The sequence below is a fragment of the Syngnathus typhle genome, linkage group LG6 (genome assembly GCF_033458585.1).
Source record: "Syngnathus typhle isolate RoL2023-S1 ecotype Sweden linkage group LG6, RoL_Styp_1.0, whole genome shotgun sequence".
Classification (NCBI taxonomy): domain Eukaryota; kingdom Metazoa; phylum Chordata; class Actinopteri; order Syngnathiformes; family Syngnathidae; genus Syngnathus; species Syngnathus typhle.
The window spans coordinates 8,757,367-8,781,735 of NC_083743.1; the positions used below are offsets into that span (position 1 = coordinate 8,757,367).

The following is a 24,369-nucleotide window of genomic DNA, read 5'->3' on the forward strand; positions in this document are numbered from 1 at the left end:
GGTTAATATGGACTCACATGGCAATACGGGTGTGTGTGTTTGTGATAGACCAATAAATCATAAAACGCACAATCAGGTTCAATTTACGTGTATGCGTCCATCTTACCGATTTTCTTCTTACTGTAATTTTGCCTGCCCGTGCACATCAGCGCACACACACTGTATGCATACACATCCACCCACACACTCCGATATCATAATAGCAGTGCATCTTCACACTCCTGTAATCCACAGAGCTGGCTTCAGGACAAGATTAAATGCCAACCACAGCCAACACACTCATCCCCCATTAACACACTATTGAACAAATATGTACACTAATGCACATTTCTGCATATAAGAAGGCCCTTTGGCCTATTTTCCCCAAAATAAAATCCGATGAGAACCACCACAAACAAATAGATCATTCTTTCAAAATAACTTTTTTTTGGTGACTTTCTCCACATGCTTTTCTTTTAATTTATGCTATCTTTCACATTTCTCTTTCACTACTCTGCATGGATGTGAACAGACGGTTAACGACAACATCGGAAGTGTCATCATAACAATTTGTGGTGCAGATAGGAAGATTTTCATGTTTGGCAGGTATAGTGTGTATGTGAACGTACGTGAGAGTGCATGACTGATTTCAAGCGCTTACATAATTGATGACTTTGAGCTGGAGAGACGCTGCGTCAAGGTCATAAAGCTCACCTACAAGACAGGGCAGAGGGAGAGTGATGACTGTAAAACAAAGAAGAGCGAGGGCAAAGAAGAATATACAAAAAAAAAAAAAAAGGTCCGAGGCAGGAATGCATAACATGTACGCGCTTGGACAGAAAGCAATCCCCAGAGAGAGGCTGTGTGACAGAGCCAGGTCAGGGAGGGGTGAATAGGAAGCGGCAAACAGATACGGGAATAATGAAGACAAGTGAAGAGTGCAAGGAAGGAAGAAGCCAAAGTTTGACAGCGAGGCAGCGAGACAAAATGTGGGCCGAGACCCCATGGCAAATCTCATTTGTTGACAATTAGAGATGAGCAAATAAAGTTTGTGCACCTGGGAGCAGCTTTATCAAATTCCATTATGCATGAAGTTCTTGTCTTAGCAAAGATCCAAATTCATAGATCTCTTAATCGGCACCTCGCGCTCTCTTTGGATTTCTCACCTCACTGTGTGTTTGTGTATGTTGACGTACCACAAAGTTGGAGGATGTTGCGGTCCAACTCGCTGTAGTCCTGGTCCGAGACATTGAGGTGCAGCAGTGCATTGTGGGATTGAATGGGAGAGGGGCTGAGTGGGGGCCTCTGGTAGGACGCCTGAACCAGATGGACACGGACGCATGCCACCGAGGCCTGCCGCGTCACGCGCGAGAACGAAAAGACACCAATGAGCAAAAGGTCATTCAAGAATTGATGCCAATTAACTTTCAGACGAGAAAGGAAAATTGCTTTATGGGTTTATAAAGTACGTGCAAGGTTAAGGCTTTTTCATATTCCCGAGATGCATCATGGAAAATAACAAGGTCAAAACAAGAGCTGCTAAGGTAAACGTACATGTTTCTCCAGCGTGCTAAGATGCGCTTCATCTTGATCGGAGAGAGGACTACAGCCCACCTACAACACATATAAAAGCAAAAAACAACATTCAGTGCAATCTACTGTCTATCTGCAAAGATCTTATGTGTCACTACACCAATGAACATCAATCTTGATTCACCATCATGTGTGTGTTTTGTGAAAGCAAGGACTGACCAGTAAGACAGCGATGGCCTTGGTCCGCTCTTGATCCAAGATAGGAATAACAACAGCTGAGAGAAAAACAAGGAAGGAAAGAAGGCAGGGGGAGAAAAACGATATCTTCATTTAAATTCACTCCTTTGAGCACCCTTTCATTTTCCCCTCCATGTCCTTGCTTTGTTCTTAATCTTTCTTTTTTTAATCCAATTTGTTTTTTTGTGTTGTTGTTCCTAATGGAAATGCGTGAATAGGACATGAAATATGAATTCAACAAGGGACACCATCAACACCCTTGCGCAACACTGTTATTACCCTCTTTGCAGAAAGAGAAGCGGCATCAGCATATTGAAGAATTTTTTTTTAGACATATTCATGAAGCTGCAACTTTCTGAACATGTGGGAAAATAACTACATGATCCATCTGTTCGTTTGTCCATCCATCCGCAATTTAATTTTCTCTACATACCTCTTTGGTGTGCCTTTAGTGGGGCTGCAAGAGAAGTTTTGTATTTTTCGGGCACTTCCGATGAGGGAAAGCCGGCACATTGACATCGCTTCAGCTGCTCGACAACACTCCTGTTAAAAGAGAAAAGGTTTGATTAAAGTAGAACAAATGCAGTTAACTCACAGAGAGCCAAAGATCGACCAAGTCGAGTCTAATCAAATTTATTTATATCGCCCTTAATCACAGAAACGTCTCAAAGGACTTCACATGGCCACAGTTGGCAAATATCAACTGACAACCCCTGAAAAACGGAAAGAAAAAAAAAACGGGAAGAATTATGACGCAGTTGGTGATTGATTGATTGGTTTGAAATCAAAAGATGAGACGATCAGCTTTTATTTCTAGGTGTTTCCATCTTGATCCATCAAACAACTTTGAGGATTTCTAACAGTTGTTTTACTTTCAAGCTACCTTTTTCTTGGTATATCAATGATTTTCTTTTTTTTCTTCAGAACATTTCAAAAGCTTGTATTGGAAATGGAAAATACAAATCTGTTGTGATGCCTCTGACTGATTTTCCATCTTCTCTCAGCTGGTTTTGCTCACTCCAAGAAATATCTCATTTATATGCCATCTACACCTCAAACTAGTATTTTTGTAGTCTTCACAAGCAAAACCTAAATGTAAATCTGAAGCTGACTATAAACATTTAGAAACCTGACAACATTTTGCGCTCCAATCGCTTCCACGCCAATATGGAAACGAGTAATAAAAACAATGTAAGAAGGTAAATTCATCGTCATCTGTGCTTCATTTAATAATATCCCAAACTCTCCAGCAGTTACTCACACAACACAAAACACCCATTACATGCTCAAAGCGTCTGAATTCCGCTTCCAGCGTTGCACTCAAATGTGTATGGTGCATTGACTGCCCATTTATTTTAGCTCACTAAGGAATAGTACGTTTCAGAAAAAAAACAAACATTATTGCCGTAGCTTACAATGGTAGCAAAGGGACTGCCCTTTACGTATTGCCCGGCTTTACCGTACGATCGTTGTGTAAATTCACACATGGGAGGGCAAAAGCTAATGCAGTGGCTCCGATGGGAGGTCAATGGAAGCCTGGGAACTCCACTATCATTTAGTTGCTACCTGACAGTAAAATGGGATTAAATTCCACACAAAAACTAAAACTTACACTTACATAAATGTTTACTGAATGTCATACATCTTTCATATTTTTCAATTAACGCTAACGATTAAATGCAACACTTTTGTGAAGTAGTTAATTAATTTATTTTACTCTGTGATGCTAAACTAAGAATGAGGTTGCTGGCTCACATTTTGCAGCAGTAAAAAATCTAATTAATTTGGAATAAACATGAAACATTTTTCAAAACCACTTTTCATTAAAAATTTAATTAACAGTTTAAGAATGAATTTACAGCACCAACTGATGTCTGCAACCTCAGGGCATAAAAAAATTTGTTCAGTCTGGGCTAGTCAATTTTGACCAGTTTGAGGTTGCTGGCTCAGGTTCTATACTTATTTGATTAGATACTAATTACACCGTTTGCGTGACCTTGATGATTATTTTCTAGCTGTGTTCTATAAAGTAAGTTTATATTGGACAGCTGGATAGGTAACAGTATTACCTATATGTGTTCGTCAAGAAGTTCTAAAATTAAACGAGCGGTCAAAAACTTCAAAAGTAGAAAACTTTCAGGTTGTGCAGACATTGCACGCTAGCTGAGCTTCTTCAGTGAATTTTCAGAAATTTCTCCCAATATGGTAAAAATGAGTACCATGACAACTCGTGTCTCCAAAGTGCCAGGCGACCGCTAGTTCTTGGTAGAGAGCAAGATTAAAACCAGCTCTGACAATGTGTCTGCCTGAGGAGAAGGTGACTTGATTAATGCGGCTCGCAAGCTGTGAAAAAGGCCTGCAGAGTTTAACCCTTTCGAATGCACTCATTAGAATTCTTAGAAATTCTAAACTTTAACTCCAGGAAATTATCCAAGTACATCGAAAGACTATTTCTGGTGAAATGACTTTTTTTTCCTAGTCATTTTCATTATCCATCCATTTAATCTCTTGACCGCTTGCGAGTGTGCTGGAGTCTATCCCAGCTGACTTTGGGCAAGATTCAGGCTGCACCCCAAACTGGTCACCAGCAACATATATTTAAACCAGTCATTGTCAACTGTAGGTCCGCGACCCTTTAGTGGTCCGTGGCGGTATTGTAGGTAGTTTGTAAAATTGCTAATGGAAAATAATTGTAACAATTTTAAAACAAAAATTATTTAGACGATTAATTTTCCAGCTAATTTTGTGAATCATTTACCTATCCAAATGATTTCAAATGTAGCTGAGATTTCCAAAATAAACATACAGATGCAAATAAATGGCCACACGTTAGGTTCCTAATATTTTTGACTCACTTGTGTCACTAATTAAGATAATCTACTGTGAACTCACGTTAAGATGAATAACCTCTAGTGTACACAGTACTTGTTTCCTTGCGGGCCTGTCCCCGCATATACATGTGCATGTACATTTTGGTGTGTGTGTGTGAATGTGAGCTGTTAAAGGGGCCCTCTTGTCTGACAAAGAGACAGTTTCATCAATAATGTAGTGCTGGGTTTTAGCGCACGGTAGTAGCACAAAGCTTCTGGAGAGCACTTAAGACGACATTAACTGGGCCTCTTTTTGAACTCGAGCATTGTCACCTCCACGAGCCCTGCAGTCTTCCAGCCGCTGAAGACGAGCATCAAGTAGAGGAAAGTGGAGCGGACAGATCGAAACTTAGAAGGTTCAATCCCACCATGAAGTGCCTTTGGCGTCTTATCACAATCACTCAGTTATCATGGAATGTAGCAAAAATGATGAAACGCTGAGGGCTTATTAGGAGTGGCCAAATGACCAGTTACCTTCATTTTATACCCAACAAATCCCAACTTTTGACAGTCAATTGAGGACGTCTCAAAGGCACCTTATGGCGTTCTTGTGTTTCTCGGCTCCTTGGAGTGGAATTGGTTGCTCCGAGGTAAAAGAGGAACCGTCGAGGTTGTCATGGCAGACTGAGCGGTATGAAGCGAGGCCAGCGTGTGACGTGAATGAGCGCTGAGCAGCTCATAATCATCCCTTTTCCCTTCCCTTATTGCAATGCCTCTCAGGGCACCACCTCCCTCGACAAAGGCGCAGCAAATCAACGCGCAGCAGTCAGCCACTCAAAGCAAACATCTGCGGCGTGCTGCACACACACATAAACAGCACAAACCTGATCTTGCCCTCCTGTGGCAGCTCGTGCGGCGGGTCGTCCGACAGCAACCTTGAGTTTCCATCTAGTGTGTACACACATACACACTCCTAGAATGAAAACCACACACACAAACATTTATTAGAAGTGTGAATTCAGAGTTGTGTAGGACAATACAATAATCTGGCCGGCAGTACTGGAAGAAAATGTAGCATAATTCAGAGCAAGAAGAAGGGGGGGGGGGGGGGGGGGAGAGAAGACCCCCTATGGACCTCTTTGTTTCCAAAGAGCAGAGAAAATGCCCGAGGATTGTTGCTTGCTCTATTTGTATGTGTGTGTTAATGTAGCAGTTGTTTTCATATATTTCTATTTTTTGTCTTTATGGGTGGGTGTGGAACATGTGATTCACTGTAATGTGATTTTTTCTGCCATTAACTTCACCTCAGTGAACATTTTTAAACGTGTGTATGTGTGTGTTTATACCGTGTGGGGTAACAGCGTCTGTACGCCATCTCGAAGGGCCACTCGCAGCGAGCGCACATCGACAACGGCTGCCAGCTGCAGCAGAGCATCCTGTGGAAGGAGACAAACATATGCCCTTGTTTCTCTTTTGGCTCCTCATTTCAAATAAACATCGGGATCTTCAAGTCGGAGCCCTGAGCTAAAGTTCTCTCATTTGGTGTTATGTGCAAGTTCTATGTCACAAGCTACTTAACAAGCTGCAAAACTCTCGAAGCTACATTCAAACACTGACACACTGGAGGCACTTCAACTAAAACCCCTTTTTGAGGATTAGGTTTGCTCTCCTGGACATTTGATGAATTTGATGCATGCACTGTGAAAACCTAATGTGTGGCAATTCACTCGCAGCGTTTCTTAGGCAAGAAAAAGCTCATGATTTATAGAATAGTGTAAAGTGGGCCCAGCAAAAAATACCTGCAAACCACATAACATAATAAATAATAAAAACAAACAAACAAACAAACAAACAAACAAACAAACAAACAAACAAACAAACAAACAAACAAACAAACAAACAAACAAACAAACAAATAAATAAATAAATAAATAAATAAATAAATAAATAAATAAATAAATAAATAAATAAATAAATAATAATAATAATAATGTATGGTGGTAATCTTTTCGTGGTTCATCGTCTCTTTAGAGCAAGGTTAAAGTGATCATCTGGGCAACTGGGATCTGATCAGTGCTGAAACAAACAAGGAAGTTCCTTTTTGTTCACAGGCCTCAAGATTTAGAGCTGATCAAGTTCTAATATCCTCAGTTGATAGGAATGACATGAATAAAATGTGTTCCACTGAAAAACAGGTTTGTGCAAAGAATGGAAAAACAACTTGATACCGAATCATCCCAAGCATGATAACAAACGAAACCTTTCGTGTGTAGACTGATAAAAGGCACGCAATCAGGCCTTTCTTTTTCCCCTAATCAAAACGCGCTCCCCTCCCTTTTCAATTTCCTAGCAAAGAGTGGAAAAATCTTGATGAAAGCTTCATGCATATGCATATCTATAAATGTGTACAATTAGGTGCTGATCCCTGTGCAGCACACTGTTGTCCAGGACTTTGTAGTTTGTAGAGAAGATGGCTTTCTTTGAGGCTTGTTTCAGTTCAACTTCTTCAAAGCAAATTAAGATGGAAGACAACACGTTTCGACGGTGCCTCGAGAATTTTTGCATCATCGCGCTCCAAAAACTTGAGCAAAAGCCTGGGTCATAACTTCAACTCAAATGTTGCACACTGGGTGCCATTTATTTTTATTCCTTCCACTTATCACTCTGTATTATTCCAACATTTTAGTGAAAGTGCATCTCAGCAGGACATCAAAATCTGATCAAAGCATTGAGAAATAGTGGAAGAAATCTAAGATGCTTAAAACACAGCTGCTGTGGAGACGGCGGGCGGGGTGAATATAAATAGGAAAGTTGAACATCATGTTCAAAATATTGTCTGTGGATGCCAGATCATATTCAGCTTGTCCTGATAAAGCTGTTAGTCACACAGAACATCTTGTTTCTCTCTGGAATGCCTGCAAGGCCTTTTACCAAGGATGTCCAACTTAAAAAACTCCCCCTCAACTACTCGCACTCAGAATTTCTAATAAACAGGAAAGACAAGGACATGTGTGCGTGTGCCGGGTCAGACTGTGAAGGATGCGAGCCGAGCGAAAAAATGGGAGTCGAGGGGAGAGTTTAGCCATCCCTAAGCTATCTGGTGCTTTTTACATATGATTAAATGTGATTAGCTTTGATCACTCAATCACACGGCCATGGTGGTGTCGTAATGAAGTTGGACCGAGGCTAACCACAGAAAATGGCTTTCAATCAGAGTGGGTTGCATCATCAGCCAAAGAGCATGAAATGCTTGCGGAAATCGTCTTAAGTGATGTTTGATTGGAAACGGAATGCAAACTAATATATTATCTGTCACTCTTGGTGTGTGAGCGCACGCACTACCAAGTAGAGCTATGCCTCGGTAAATGTCAAAAGTCCGTCTTATGACCTTTCACAATCATTTTTCACAACAACCCACAACACATCTTTTATATCAAATCATCTGCTGGTCACGCCTCATCAGACACGCTGTTATTTATCAATTTAATGAATAAGGGCATTTCATTTTTCAAGGACCCAAGGAATTTAATTTTCATACATTTTACGGCACAAAATAGCCCACAAAATCCCAAGACGTGAAAAAAAAGAATAATTAAATAAATACCATACTGAGATAAAGGAGATGCTTATTCACGGCTTAAATGTGTGAAAGATGATGCAGAAGACTGAAAACGCAAGAGGCTTGAATTGCTCCCGGTGTTGACAAGGTCATTTTGTCCTCGACAAAAATAATACAAAAAAGTTTTGACGTGCAACGATAAATAGTCATAGGAAGTGAGGGGTGTTGATCTTGAGGCTACAGAGCATTGTTTGACGTTAACAGTGCTAAAAAGCTGGCGGAAAAAGCTGCTCCTCACCCGGGTGATAAAGCTCCAGATGTTCCGTAACCTCCTGCCTGAGGGGAAGGTATGAAAGAGTGTGTCTTTGGTTTAGGGTTATTCCCCACAGTCATCTGAGCAGCCTTTAATGTCATTTGAAGAGATTTTATTTTTGGAGCTCTCAGTCCAAAGTTGTGCTTGTAATTTGGACACCAATTCCAACACTGCTCTTCCAATGTACAGGGTGGCAAGGGGCGATGCGGTCCTTGAAGTCCGCCATCATCCTACTTGGTCGTCTTCATACTGATACAGAGAGCTTTGCGCTAGTCCACCAGATGTTTTATTTCCTTTCTATACACAGACTAATCATCATCCCCAAACTTCACTGCATGTCAGTTTGGTAATTGTGCAGTGTGTGAACAGGAGGGGGCTTAGTACATATCCCTGGGGAAGCCCGGTGCTGAACTATGACCTGTGTCTATATTGTTTGAAAAATCTTTACTTATTGTTCCAGAAAATCCGTGACACACTTTGTATGGAGGACATGGTCATGTGGATGTTAGTACAAATGGAAGGGGCAGTCTTCAAATTTGTGAACGGAAAAACAGACATCATTTCATTACGCTAACAAGATTATGTTTTTTCCAATGCCATTTCATTTTGAGTTAATTTAGACAAAGCTTTTATCGGAATTGAAAATGCCATGACAACGCTATCATCTCCTGCTAACATGATTATGATAATGGTGTATTGTCATTATTGTATTTATTTGCTATTTTATCTTTTGAATAGATATTTCTTCTCCACAATTTGCTTCTGCGTGAGTAACCCAACCTTCAAAAATGAAACGTTAAACTTAATCATACTAATACATGAAGCGATTTGTTGGTTTTGCCTTTTCCTTGTCATAAAATTGCCTCATTCCATCTCTCCACGCTTTCCTCACATGTCTCCTCTCAGCTCCCACTTGTCTGTTTTTCTAATCACCAGCATTTGTCATCTCACTAAGAGCTATGACATTTTGGATGGCACCTGTGATGAGCACAACTAAACAAATTCCTCTCATTAGGATTTTATAGCCTCTACCTACTGCCCACAAATCTACCAATCCTGTCCCCCTCATACACACAGTGTATATTTGTGCCAAAATGAAAAATTGGAACTCTGGTGCAAAAGAAAAAAGTGCAAACCAAAAATAATTAATTCATCTTCCAATTCCGAACCACTAATCCTAATACTAAATTAAAAGAGTACAGCTGGCTTTTAATTTAATATATCTACAATTCATTCAAACATCTTTAGTAAAGAAAGCACGTACATCCAATTAAAGTACTCTCATATCAAAAGTCAAACGCTCATACTCGTATAAAATAAATAAATAAGAAAAGTTGAGAAGATACGCATCAGCTGAAGTACATACTTCTCTCCGGTAAGAGCCACACTCAGAGCCCACCTGAAGAGCAAATGAGTCTAAAATATCTACGGGGAGCCAACTGTGCAGCGGGTGTAAAAGTCTGACAACATAGCATTCAGCACAAGCGTGTGATGGCGTACAAATGAGGTAAAGAAAAATGTTGCCTTTCTCTCTTTCCCTGAGCTACTATCATGTCATTTCCAAGTTAATGAAAAATGAGGTAGACGTCTAGAGCAGATCTGTGGGGACAGCTACCTCTGAAAAGTTTAATCACGTCTACACCTGGGAGCGCACTAGTGGGCGCCATGTAGCCCGAAAAAAACTCAGTATAATGTCAATATAATTTCCCACTGCGGAAGAGTAGTAGGAATATATTTGTACAGGCAGTCAATATTTTCCCAACTCATATGGCTGCTTGAACTTGGGGTTAGTGTTGACTTTTCACTTTCTCCCATCTTCCATTTTATTTGTTCCATCAAAAAGGGTATTCATTTTATTTCAAATTGTTTGTAGGTGTAAATGGCTTTTTAGACATGGCCTGCGATTGGCTGGCGACCAATTAAGGTAATCCACCTGTCACCCAAAGTCACCCAAAAATGGAATATAGGGAATAAAAATTGGCTGGATGACTTTCCACAATACACCCCAAGGCGTATGCCTTTGACGGCTCATCCTGATGGCTTTTACAGACCTAGCGCTATTCATTAAGTTCCATATCCCGTCAACAGTCGGATGGTGAAAGAAAATGACACAAATAGGAACATTGTTGGAGTTGGGCACTGTGGGGTATGCCCATCATATGAAGCAATGAAGGGGGATTCAGACAGCTCGGGTGCTCAGCAGCAGTGAGGAAGGTAATGGGCATGCTCTAAATGCAAAGAACGACTATTAATACACTCCGATAACAAGACGATGCAGGAGAAACGCGAGTGAGCAGCACAACAATGCGTGATTTTCATTGCTGTGTGACTGGCCTCTATTTGCCGAGATCAGGGATGAACAACTTGAATGATGGAGGGGGCAACACCTTGTCATCGGCGCTACTGGTGGGCATACTCACATTGCAAACACAACAAATCCAAGTCTGCCATCCAGTGGTGAATGGTGCTATTACAACTTAAACCTATACAATTTACCGCATTATATGCAGGAGATATTGATCAAGCGTATACTGAAAAGTTGTGTTTAACTCACATTTTGGCTGCATTTTGTTTTGCGTCAGCACATTTGTCCGGAATATTCAACTGATACTAAACTGCTGTTTATGCTCCATTTGTCAACTCTCGTAAAGTGCAGATATGCATTATTCATTGAATTCAACTAAACACAGTGTAATGTTAATTTAGCAACACATTGTTTTTCTCCAAGTTTAATTCAAAGTCAGTAAAAAAACATGAGCTAATATTTACCAAACTAGCAAACATGGTGATGTTTGAATTTTAGGATTAGTGTGGGAGCCTTGAGGGTCACTACCACATTTCTTATCTACTGCACTATTTAAAGAGCTGTTTTATTTATTCAAATCTGAATCTCAACAGCTTGTCATGTTGACCTTGATCAAACACCTTGAGGATGAAGGGCAATGGAGTCAGCGTACGATTATAGTTACCTTCATTTATGCCAGGAGATTTTCATGTAAATTACATCCACATGATCAGATTAGCTCTGAGATGCCTTCAAGGAGATCTTTAGTGTTGACTCCCTCACCAGCTGCATATTTATGCCGGGGGACATTCTAACAAGTCAACTCACGAGTATTTTTTTGGTCCAAAAGTATTTGGACTGTGACATTTTCTTCTAAACTGTATTGTGCTAATATACACACCACAACAATAGTGCAAAAAAAAAAATATGAATGTGATATAGGTACATTACTACAAATACGTCTTTATCCAAATACGTGCGGACGTCACTCTTAAGTTGTATCAGTTACAAAATCAGATCTGCAGTCTGAAAGAAAAAAAAAAAAAGAAGAAGCAAAAAGCACACTTCGAAAGACTCATGTCCCCAGTGCAAGGTGGCCGGAGGGACCTGGTAGTGATGCAATGGGTCCTGGTTGTTATTCCAACAGAGCTGGGTCTCCAGTAGCATCACTAACATACTGGAGACACATGCACTGTAGAATACAGCCAAGCCATGAAGACAGGCCCCTCCACTCTTGGAAATAAATAAGCCTATTTTTACTTTACTCCTAATCGGAAAAATCCATCAAGTAACCCCCCCCCCCCCCCCTCCTCCAAGACACCATCCAATTTTTTAATTAGGCTTATGAATGAAAATCCATCTTTCTAAAGGTAACTACAAGACCATAATGGTATAAAGCAATGGCATAAAAACAAGTATTGTGTAGAAGCATCCAGCATTTTTTAAGCACACCATAGTGTTAAGTGATCCATTTTACAGCATATTATGGCTTGTGCCAGTTAAGTAACGTCAACTTTGCTTCTACATTCCAGTGCATGTAAAGTGGAAAGGTGGCGAGAACAAACAATCAGTAACACAATTAATTGACACTGAGTCAACAACTAATGCAACGCTAACCCCTCGAGGGAACAGATAAAGTGCAATTTTCTGACAGAAAAGAAAATCTGCCAGCCTTCCTCTCTTTGTGAGGCCTTAATTTCCTCGGGAGACAAACAGAGACAAGACAGTTGTTTTTGTCTGGCTTCATCTCTATAAAGTTTTAATTAAAAACAAGCAAAGGGTAGGGGGGGGGGGGGCGTCAGATGAGATATATGACAGCCACTAATTGCACTAGGCAGTAATTGCATTTTCTTCACTGCTTGTTCCCATTGGGGTCAAGGGTGAGTTAGAACCTATCAAGACCCATATAGACATTGAGAAATACTAGAAATAGTCATGGAGAAAATCTTTGAAAAGATTTGTTGAAAATGGGGGTTAAATGTCATATGCAGATATGCAGAATGATATCCAAAATGTGCATCTCTGGAAAAAAATACAATAATATATCATATATAAAATATCTGTCATATTTGTTTTGAAGCAAAACTTCCAAATGAGATGTTACGACAGTGAGCTGATCTCATGTTCAATAAACAAGCCATGTAAATTGAGTCAAACTGTGCCATGTTAATCATGCGGACAAATTAGTTGGTAACATTAAAGGATAATGTGAAGTGAGTCGTTCTTTATTGTGAGAAAGCCCACAGACAGAGAGACGTCCGACTCCAGCCCTTTCAGATCGAAAATTAAGAGCATTTTAATGCGCTACGTGTCATGAAGTGAATTCAGTGCTCTAAGTTCAAGCTGATTTTATTACCTACCTACTCATCTTTCTTAGCTATTATTATGGGGAGGAGGTATTTAAACAAAAGCTTTTCTTCATTATCTGCTCACAATGAAAAAAAAAATTACACAAAGGTTGTCCATGTTTTTCTTACATGTACGAACATGATATATGTTTTGAATTGAACTTAACCCACTTACAATAATGCCTCATTCCTTTTGCAGCCAGCCTAGTCTGTCGCTCCTCTTTAGACCTGTTGATGAGTGTGAAATTAATGTGAGCAAATTAATTCGTCCCATTGCTGCCGCATAAAGACGTGTGTCATGTTTTATCCGCTTCTTTGAATGAACAACATCGCTTTGTACTGGGTGACTCTTGCACTCTTATTAAATCCGGGGCTAGTCATTCTCCATGTGATGCGGCGCCAACAGTTAGGGCAAAGTAAATCATTGCCATCACTGATGACAGCTATCTCGGTGGTCATGATGCTATTTTACATTCACGCTTAGAGTTGAATTGCGTTAAACTACACCATAGGGACAAATACATTGAGACAACCTTTCAACCAGTTATTTATCTTCAATTCTTTGGTGGCATATGCAGAGTTTATGGGCCGATCGTGCATCAAGGGAATAAATAAGTGGGCTTGGCCACAAATGTGCTCCAAAGATACCTGCCGCCCACATTTCATCCTGGACAGAAAAAATGTCTCAGAGCTTGAACGTAAGAAACGTGGTGCGCCTCATCAGAATGTGTGACATGCCAGGAGGGAACATGGTGACGTTCGTCGTGGACCGCAGGCTGAACCATTGTACACCTTAGAACCTCGGGGCACTCGGCAGCCCCTTCCCCCTCGGCATGTCACTGACATTCTGATAGACAATGAGAATATTGAGCAAGACTTGAATATAAAATAAGAAATTGCCAGAATCCCACAGCCAATGACGTCCAAGCAAACGGGGCTGCCATGGCACCGGAAAAAGACCTTTTATTTGTTGAGTCCTGCAATGGTGCCATGAAATACAAAGCACCAAGTCAAATTTCAAAGCGTTTGATTATAAGGATTTGTCACAACTAGACAGGCCTCACCTCAATTGCTAACAATTGCCAATCGGGGCTGTCCAAAAAATCCCCGCTGCGCACAAATGACCTCATGGAAAGTGTATGATTGGAACCTTTGTTTGAAACAATGCTCGGGTGCTCTTAGAGTGTGAGGTGACTTTAAAGAGGAAGTCAACCCCGACATTTTCTTTGTGATAATATGTTCTGTGCAGCGCAATTAGTCGAAACAGAGTGTTGTGATTAGTTTTGTTTGTGGAATATTAATTCCACAGACAAAATCCATCTGTTTTTATCCCTCTTTATTACGCTCAAACTTTTCTTCATCTGTAATTATATCTGGCCATATCCTGCAATTCACATCTTTTTCTTAGTGTCACGTTGCTCTTGGCTCTCATTGGCTATCGTTCGTTCTCGGTTGCAGCTGTTTGGCTGTCTCACTCTCGTTGTATGGCTATTGTTCTATTTTAATCACGCTTTTCTGTTCAAGACCTGACACCCACGTGCTTTCGCCGTTCACTTGGCTTCACTTCGCACTCAAATCCTTCCTTGCTTCTCTAGTATTTCTTTACACTGTATGTATATATTTGTAAACATACAGTATATAAAAGGAGAGGTTCATTTATGAGCCCATTTGTTGAAAAACTTCCAGGATTTCCTAAGGATTCAACCACAAATGCCGCTGCCTTGGAAACGGACAGCAAAAGCAGATTAGTAGATCTCCATGGTTACAGTCATCATAGTTGGTTCTTGTTATTGTCAAATGCAAGTCTGTCACTCTCAGTGTTGACCTGAAGTAGTCCCACTTGCACATGGAAATCATTTTTGAAATGGGGTAGGATTATTTCTGCACAGATCAAAACTGATGTAGGTGTTACTTTTGAGAATGGAAATTTACTGGGTGATTTTGTCATTTTGCCTCTTCTTGGTCTAAAAATGAATACCGAGTACCACATTTTGTTCTTAATTATATTTAGTGTAATTTAGCCCAGAAGTTGTTCTTTAAAATGCCCTTAGTTTTGTGTAAAATCTGTGATACATTTTTTTGGGTCAACTTAATGAACATCCTCAGGACAGATGATTCCATAATTCTTTTTTCCCTGTTGTTGGAGTCAGCTTTCATGTTTCCTCTTGCGCAAAGAGAGCATCTCAATAAAAACTAGGCTGAATGTGCCATTGTCTTCACAGATAATTACATTGGGAAGAGATAAAATGATTCATAAAAACATTTTTGTATGACTTCATGTTCAACAAAGCATTCTGAAAAAATATGTGGATTTATTCATGAAAAAAAATCACCTAGAGAGTGTTGCACAGAAATGCAACAATTTGAAAATGAAAGCCAATTAGACACACACCACACTATGGTGAGTGTTTGTGTGTTACACACAAAAAATACAAACTGACAAAAGACACACAAGGTCCAAGCTGAGTAAATTGACTGAAATGCACTTGAATGTTCAGTGCCAGTCTTTAGAGATTTATAGGCTATCTACTGTACGTGTGTGCGTGTGTGGCTGTTCCTGTATCGTATCAGCGTGCACTGTGCCATTGTTTAGAGGTAGAGAACATTTCCTGTTGAAAATTCCAGGATGGACTCCTCACCGAGCACTTCCGTGTTTATCTGTTCTCTTGAAGAACACGCACACAGAGAAACACAATGTGGCATCTAAGTGACCTTTTGACCTTTCACCCGTGCCGCGAGTCAGTGTGCGCCTGCACTGGGTCATCTCCTGTCCCCAAACACCATTCACACCCTTCCTATGACCTCATCTTTTCCCTTTTAAACCCTGGTGGGTCCTCCATATATCAACATAAATACTCTCCAGAGACATTGGAACAGTGAGGGTAGTTCCGTTACTGTTGTGTTTGTGTTTGACATCAAAAAATGAATAGGAAAGTTATTTTTGAAGTTATGTCATTTATGATTGATGAACGAGGCCCCAGGTAGCTTGGTTGCATCTCTTTTCTTTCTCTAAATTTCCAGAAAAAATATTAATTCTGCTGCTGCCAACACAGCACTTATAGTTACATCAGTGATGATTAATGAGGCTGTCTAAGAAGAAGCCATGAAAACCCAAGCTGTGACATTACGTCTACTGCGTTTAATGTTCTGTCACACAGAAAACCTGTTCCAACGTAATAAGGCATAAAGTTCATGTTTAGGATCATGGGCAGATCTTTCCTTGTTTTTTCTCCAAACCTTAACACTTTGGAAAAGGTTCATATCATCAGTGCTCCCTATATCACATTTTTGTTATTATTTTTATTTGGACAAATTCCAGCTTGTCGAAGCCTCTGTACTCTTGTTCATCAATAACACAATCGATTGTGATAGTCTTACTTGTGCTCTTTGGAGGTTATAGTTGATGTCACACTTGGGTATTTGCTTGAATTGCTCGTATGTCTATTGATTGCGCATTGGCTCTGATTTGCAATCTTGTCAAAGTTCTAACAAAGAATAAATCTCAGTTTTTACCAAAGCTAGCTGTAAATACCTGGAAACAAATAATGTTACTCATGATACTCATAAATACAGTCTACAACTTTATATTTGACAGTTACAGCCTTGTCATGTTACATTTTAAAGTTATGTATAAATAATCAAACCAGAGAAATCCATTATGCAACATCCCTGGCACATCACCCAAGGTTACTGTTGCAGTTGGCAACAGGCAGAACTCACAAGTGTAATTATAACCCCCCGATAGCAACAACATGATGTGAAACATGACCGAGAAGGGTAATCGTATGCTGGCAGGAAGGGTTTATTAATTGAAGTGAGTTTATTTTGCATACTGAAATATCAGAGGAAAAATGGTTGGAATGAAATAAAAATGGAATTTTTGATTGAGATAGGAGTTGTTGGTAAAATCCTTAGGTGATGTTTGTCACCTTTGTCTCTTTCATACCGAGGTCTAATACCACTTTCTGCGTGTGATGTCATGGACACTTATTTAGGTCTGTATAATATTTCAGTTTTTTTTTCCTAATGTGGACTAGAAGTAAATATTATTTTCTTTATAACTGTCATACATAAATGATATTTTTACAGTATTGTTTGAATAAAAACGCAATTTAGAATAGAAAAGGTGAGTCTTTCAATGATTAAGGTAAACAGTATTTCTGATTGTGAATTTCTTATGGCTCTAAAAGGACAAACAGGAGCTAACTGAAAGGAAGAAAAAGGTCATGGTGGGTGAAGGTAAAGATTGAAATCAACACACACAGGGAAGAGGAGGAAGCGGATGAGGAGGGGGGGACACGGAGACCTATTTCTACTAAGGCTAACTGTGCTCTGACAACGAGGCACCGGGCACTCGATCAATCCTGACCCCGGTGGTCACAAACACGCATGCACGCACACACACACACACATACACACACACACACACACGCACACACACACACACACAAGCAGCATGAAAGTGCGGAGGTGCCGCCAGAGAACATTAGTCTGACTAAAGGATTCCTGCCACGGACAGTACAGACTGGACAAAATATATGCCGTGGTATATTTACTGCTAAAACATTCAAACACACAAAATCGTATATTCCCCTTCTTTATGAAGACCTGACAAAACCTCATTTGAATTCAACGCTCGTACAAAGTACAATCATATCACCTAACCGAGGGGTGTCAACTTAAAGGTTACATGACAAACTGTTTTAAGACAGCTGTACACATTGAACACATATTCATGCACTAAATCCTCGGTGAAGTCTACTCCACTGATTGGACAAGAAGTGATTGATTGGGAGGTTAGTGATGGATGGCCGTCCCTTCATTAAGAAAGCGCCGTGGCTCCACACAGTGCGAGCGAGATCCTACTTAGTTGAGCGCTGTGTCCTTGAGAAAAATAATTCTTCATTCAAAATCCCATGGTTTATCTTTCATATTTTTTTTGCCCGTCCCCCCCCCAAGCAGGAAGATTAATGTAACTGCAATGACACGTGCACAGGGACACAAAACCAAGCGAAGTGGCAACAAATAATTTTATATTCGTAAGATATTTCTTATCGGCATATTCCAGAGGGCCTGTTTTGAATTTCAAACAGACAACATCCACTGTGTGAAAACGACATTGCTTTCACATTTAATTCAAAAAAGCCTCTCGCAATTACTCTGTCAACCATTGAAGAGTGCGTTGCTGAGCTCAGCACAAATTGTACAATCGAGCTACTGCATACTTGGGACATGCAGATGCATACATTTCCAAACATTTAACCTTGTAAATGGTGCAAGGATGTTTACACTTTCACAGTTGGGAAAATTACAATATGTAGATGTGTGAGGTGGAAAAAAAAAAGATTGCATTATTGAAATGTGTGGCGCTCATTTAAATACAAAGGTGTCGCACATCTGTGCCACTCGCATGCGAACCGAGGTAGGCAAACTAAACGGCATCATAAAGATATTTATTTTCTGTCACATTACATCAACTAGCACGCCCAGAGACTAAAGTATTTGAACCCTGTTATCAGCCAGGCTAATTACATGTCTGTATTAACCGCAGTAAATTCCCGGCTGTATATGTGTACCAACTGTATACGTATGTTTGCTCCACAGTGATATTTGAATGATGCAATCTGCAGGCACAGTGTTTATTTAATGTGCTACTACACAGCGGATAACACAATTTATGTCAAAGGTGTATACAGCATTTGCAATTTACACCCTCCGGGACGCCCTAAGCTTCTAAAATACTGAATAGCATACAAGCATAAATCGTTGTAATCCGACTTTACACGAATGTGAACACATTTTTAAATACCAAGTAAAGCCAAAATTGTTGGGGAAAAAAAAAAAGAGCAAGCTCAGTGTTAAGAGGATTAAGTAAATTGTTTACGACGCAGACACGTTTATAGATTGAGGCAATTGCACAAGGAAACAGTAAACAAAGTGGTACGCAGGACACTTGAATTTTAACCCTGGCTGCGATCAATTCCCCAATATGACTGATTGAGAAGATTGTGTGAGGGGTGGAAAGAGCAGTGAAAGAATAATTGAGAGGGGAAAGGGGACACAGGAAACAGGAATCTTTAAAAGGCGTGTAGCAATTACCAATTAAGAGCAGTTTTGTGATTTTGGGATCAACATTTAAAATACTCCAAGTCCACTCAGACTTTCTTTCAAACTTGTAAAGTGTATGTAGAAGCTTCAATAATGTAAATCTGAAGGATTGCAATTACTTGTACAATTGAAGGCAGTTTAATAGTGACAGTCTGTCTTCTCTACTTATAACTGGATGACTTTTTTCTCCCCTCCAATATTTTATAATGCTATTTTTTGTCCATCCACCCCTTCGCCAATTTTCCTGCCTGGTGGCATGGGGTATCCAAGGCTATCTCAGGGGATCTGCAAAAAAAGATTTACAAACCCCCCAAATTCTTCAGAAAAACAATGACAAACATTCATATGCTGCCTACGGGAGGAAAATAATCCCCAGAAAAATCTAAAATACCCAAAATCAATGATCTGGCCTGGCACCTGGCGGGGTCCAATTATATTTCATAGGGGCCTAGTGCCCCCACCTACCCCCTCTCTCCAGGGTGTTAGATCGATAGATAAACTGGAGATTATTGTCGTCGAATTAGGGCGAATTCAAAGCTTCACCCTGTTGTCTTATTTATAAAAAATGAAGGCAGAGGCAGCCATGGGAGCTCATTAAGCAGATCAATCAACACACTGGTCTGATCTGTGTTCATGGTTGACGGGTTATTCCGTATCCTTAAACTTCCACTATTTTCTAAATTGGTTGTTTAACTCGACATATATTAACTCATTTTTCACTATCCTCTCAGAGCCTAACAACATAGTGATGTCTGAATATTACAGAATCAAATCCTCACTTTCACACTCGGATGAGCTTTCCAAAGGTGCAGTCATTATTTAATTTACATAATTTCCTACATCATAGGGAAGGATTTATAATTATTGCAATGAATGTAAGCAATTTGACTGAAGAGTGTAAAAATACACTTGCATGTGCTGGCACAGCTCTCTTCCAGGCCAGCTGGTATGTGATGGCGCAACCATGGCAACAGAGGAAAGCCATCAACCAAAATGTCTTGCTAACAAATTGGTAGACATGGCTGTCTTTCCATCGCATCCTTTTATTCAGCTTATCATCTTTGTTCTGTGCTATCATCCATTCATTCGTATCAGTGAGAGTGTTATCTCTTACCTGATAGTAACAGGTCATCAGCAGAGGAAAGAAAGAAAAACATAAATGAGCAAGACAAGAGAGACAGAGAAATACAGCAGTTAGTATAGAACAAGGTCATTAAAAAAAAAAAAGAGCTTAAATGAGAAGCTTTATAACAAATATCTGGTGCAGTGTTTCGTGGATAATAATGACCTAATAAAAATGCAAAATGTTTGAGTTAAATCTATAAAATCCAGTGCATGCTGTTGGTGGGTGGTGTTGAAGTGAATTAGGAAGATTGAAATCTTTCACTCATAACCTCGCACAGCAGGTGTTAAATTGCAATTTCACTAACAAAGTGAGCAGAACATATAAGTCATGTTTTTTGTTTTGTTTTTTTTTAAACTTATTACAAGTGCCCATCCTGCATAACAAAAACTGCCCTGGGAAAAGGCGAGTGGGTTTTGTCATCGGCGGTATGACTGGCTTAAAGTTCATCATTCAGAATCTCCAAAAATTGCATTGATAGATCGACCATATGCCAAGATTATAAAACCAAATGTGATAAGCCAGGAGGTGTCATCACAGACTTACAAAATAAAAACAATTTTTTCCTCAGAGAGTGTTTGGAGGTATTTATTGTTCTATTCTAATGTGCAAGGGAGAAAAACTACATTCTAACGGCTGCTGTCTGCTGATCGGTCATTGTTAAGTTGCGAGTGTGCAAATGGAATGCACGAGTGCTTCACATTAGCACCTTCTAGTCACTTGTCATTTTCTTCTTGGTTCTTATCAATAATGCAGTGCAGTTGGGAAGAAATATTTCCCAACAGTATCTTCAGACTCACTTATCAACACCTTCCTTAATGGCCTTCCATAGGAGACAAATGTGAATGCTCCAGCGCCACTTACCACACAGCCATAAGGGCATACTATTATTTGTTGTTTGTTTTACGAACAGAGCAAACTCCTATGGCCTCATTCGTCTAAAGATCTATAAAAAGAGTTGTTTTTTTTTGAGGCCCTTAGGCAAAAGCGTTGTTGCAGGATGCGACAGGGAGGATTTAAAGGCGGCTGTGTTTGGAGTATCCTTTTTTTTTTTTTAATTCACTGTCAAGTTACAGAGCAACCTGAGGCTATAGTGTCTCACTCTTTACAGTGCTCATACAGCTGCTGTCTTGCCATCGGGAAGCGCTATCCAAATTAGTGTTCCTTGCCAAACTGTGTTTATAGTACTAAAGGTATGTCTGTTATTTAGTTCTTGAAGCAAAACAAGAAGGATCTATTTGTTCAAGCGACCAGAGGTGTCAAATGATCATCATCAACTAAACTGTGGCAGGGTTTTTACTTTTTGGGATTTGACACCGTTGTAAGCGACTAAGCGTGACATCTATTAGAATAGATGCCCCTATAAGAGAATATACTCTAAGTGCTAATTTTTTTTTGCTGTCACACTTTGTTTTAAGATGTAATCGAATACCGTAATTGTTTTTGCACATCTGCATTCATCTTCAGGTGTGAGTGAGTATAAAACTTATTCACATAATGTGCAGGTTGGCAGGGTCAACTCTAGAGAAAATGGTCCATTGAACAGAAATCGCATTCCACCGCCAAGGACTCTCATCTTTGACTTCTGCCTTTTCTATGGAGCTTTACGTAAAACTGCTGAGCCCACACACGCACACATACACGCACACACACATGCACACTTGTAGAAGAGAGGATAGAGAGAGATGGAGAGCAAAAGTGGAGGCGGTGTGACTAATCTTCTCTTCCTCTGTTCAGAAAAACTGGAGGAGATGAGTGTGAACTGCAGGAATCGTTTTGATGGGGAGGATTACGACTCGCACATGCACATAAACAGGTACCTCCTTACTGGCTCGCAGACATGAAACCAAACGAGCCAAGTTTGGCTTCATAATTTCTCACACGTATTTTTAACACGTTGACATACATCTCTGCTCTCGCACAAACAAATATCCAAAAGGCACCTGGCATTAACGTGCATCATCCAACCCATGCTGTTTGTAGAGGCAGCAGGATTATAATTACATCTGCCTTTCATTTGGCGTGCTTTAACATAGTTTGTCACACCACTTCATCTTCTAAGAAAAACAGTGAAAGAGTCCATGTCATTCAATTGACATGTTTCTAAGGGGGCTTAGCACTATTCCCCAAATTAATGGGCTTGAGATCAAATTTTTTATACATTTGAATGCTGATTTAAAGCAAGCATGACAGCTGATTAGCTGCAAGTAGGAATGCATCCTTGTATAAACTGTTCGTGATTACTCGTACTTGTAAAAAAGTGCTCCGATACTATAACGCTGATACACTTTCACCAGCCTGATATAGAAGAGATGGATGAAAACACTCAACTACTAATTAGGCTCTGCCATTAAATGAACTGCTCCTTTGATTACGAGTCATTACTTGTTAAAGATGTAATTAAATATAACTTGAGTTGCCCGGCTACAAATTCACTTTCGAGCAAAAATATAGTGTTATAAGTTGCGACATATGGCCAGACTGTTAAAAACATAGTTGGACTTTAAAATGTCAGGATTAAAAAGCTGTTATTCTTAAAATGTTGATAGAAGTGAAATTCCCGCCGTTTGTTTTGCATATTAGAATGCCGTCCATTGGTCTCCAGTAATAAAATAAAAGTAATAATAATATGCAGCACTGTATTAGCCAATCTGTCATTCTCGAGTATCTTGCGGCCAATTCTGAACTGTCAGCTCCACGTTTGTCATCGATCTATATTTGTGAACGCCAACTACCACCTCCTCAGCACCGCCGTTACTGTTCATTATTCCTACGTTAAAAAAAACACCTCCGCTGTGGCTCCACTCGAGTATCTATCAGCTTTCATTCACCACCTTCTGCAGCTTACTCCTCGGGAAGATTCCAATTACCTTCTAATATCGAGTCTTTTATTGAGCGGAGAGCACACCTAAACTCTTCTGTTCTTAACAGAAGGAATGTCACTAGAAAGATTCAGGTATTTTCTTATCCTAAAAAGTCACACGGAATGAAATCATCACCATCATCAGAAAATAAGTTTGTGCCGTTGATGAATCCAATAGATAGCCTGAGGTTAAACATATAGACACTCACCCTTTATTATTCACACATCAGTCACACATCGTGTTCATCTGACGATGCCACACAAAGAGAAATGTGAGCACGATCCAGTTCTGGTGCGTCTGTTTCCTGTCAGATCAGTCAGAGAAATAGATGTCTCTGATCAAACTGTCTTGCAGCAGTCAGTCTGTCTTTCATGCATCGCCGTGTGCGCGCTTGGGAGATCTGATGATAGTTCAAACACATTGGATGCAGTCTTGCGTTTCCCACTAGATCATTGGTAAAATGCCAAATACATAATTAACATTTATTCTATGTTCTGTGGCGTTATGCAACCTAATTCAGCTGACATTTGCCTTAGCTCAATATTTATTAATTTTATCTTCAACCTTTTTTTTTTTTTAAATAACAGCTTGATTTGGGGAGAAGAAATATCAGAAACGTTCCAGTCCAATGACAAAATCTAAAGTAATGCAATGAAGTGGTAAGTGGAGAAGACTAGCATCAAAAGACATAAAGCTACGAAAAAAGTACAAACATTTTTTAAAAAGTATTTTATATGCTTCACCCACACACAACTTTCATCCCAAATATTTTGTGTCCTTGCTCTGGCAAAGAAATAATTAAACGTTCAATCATTACTAAAGTGTTTTCACGTGGGTGCGTCATACGCTTTTCTGCCCATCTGTTCTACGTAACCAGCCAAGGCCCGAGAACGTGACATATTCCAGGGCTACGTTCTTGTTACTCTTCTTTCAGACTATCTTTCAAGTTCATTGCGAGCAAATTGGCACTTCACAGCAAATCACATTCGGCAAAATAATATGCTCATGCAGGTTTCAAGGTTCTTGGAAGCCTGCAAACAAAAGCAATGACAAGGCCATAACTTTTACTTTACGATTTGCTTTTCAAATATTTTATCCATTATGTGAAAGTCAACCTCTTGTCGGGAGGTCGTGGAGCCACTCGGGTGACAACTAAGACTTCTTTCAAAGGCACTGCCTCTTTATAAACCAAGCTCAAGGCTAGAGAGAAA

At 39.9% G+C, this 24,369-nt stretch overlaps 1 protein-coding gene across 4 annotated transcripts in view; it reads right to left on the reverse strand.

Annotated features, from left to right (window-relative positions):
• The window catches only part of LOC133155336 (cGMP-dependent 3',5'-cyclic phosphodiesterase), a 96,837-nt gene that overhangs the window by 14,096 nt on the left and 58,372 nt on the right, over positions 1 to 24,369 (reverse strand). For all 4 annotated transcript variants that reach the window (XR_009714658.1, XM_061280560.1, XM_061280563.1 and 1 more), the window contains 7 exons: positions 5,906 to 5,995; positions 5,444 to 5,532; positions 2,183 to 2,292; positions 1,732 to 1,787; positions 1,534 to 1,593; positions 1,176 to 1,332; positions 641 to 693 (listed from right to left, as the gene is read on the reverse strand). Coding sequence is in view for 3 of the 4 variants with exons in the window: in XM_061280560.1 (XP_061136544.1) it covers positions 641 to 693; positions 1,176 to 1,332; positions 1,534 to 1,593; positions 1,732 to 1,787; positions 2,183 to 2,292; positions 5,444 to 5,532; positions 5,906 to 5,995 (615 nt within the window). In the remaining variant the exon portion in view is untranslated. The remainder of the gene's footprint in view (positions 1 to 640; positions 694 to 1,175; positions 1,333 to 1,533; positions 1,594 to 1,731; positions 1,788 to 2,182; positions 2,293 to 5,443; positions 5,533 to 5,905; positions 5,996 to 24,369) is intronic.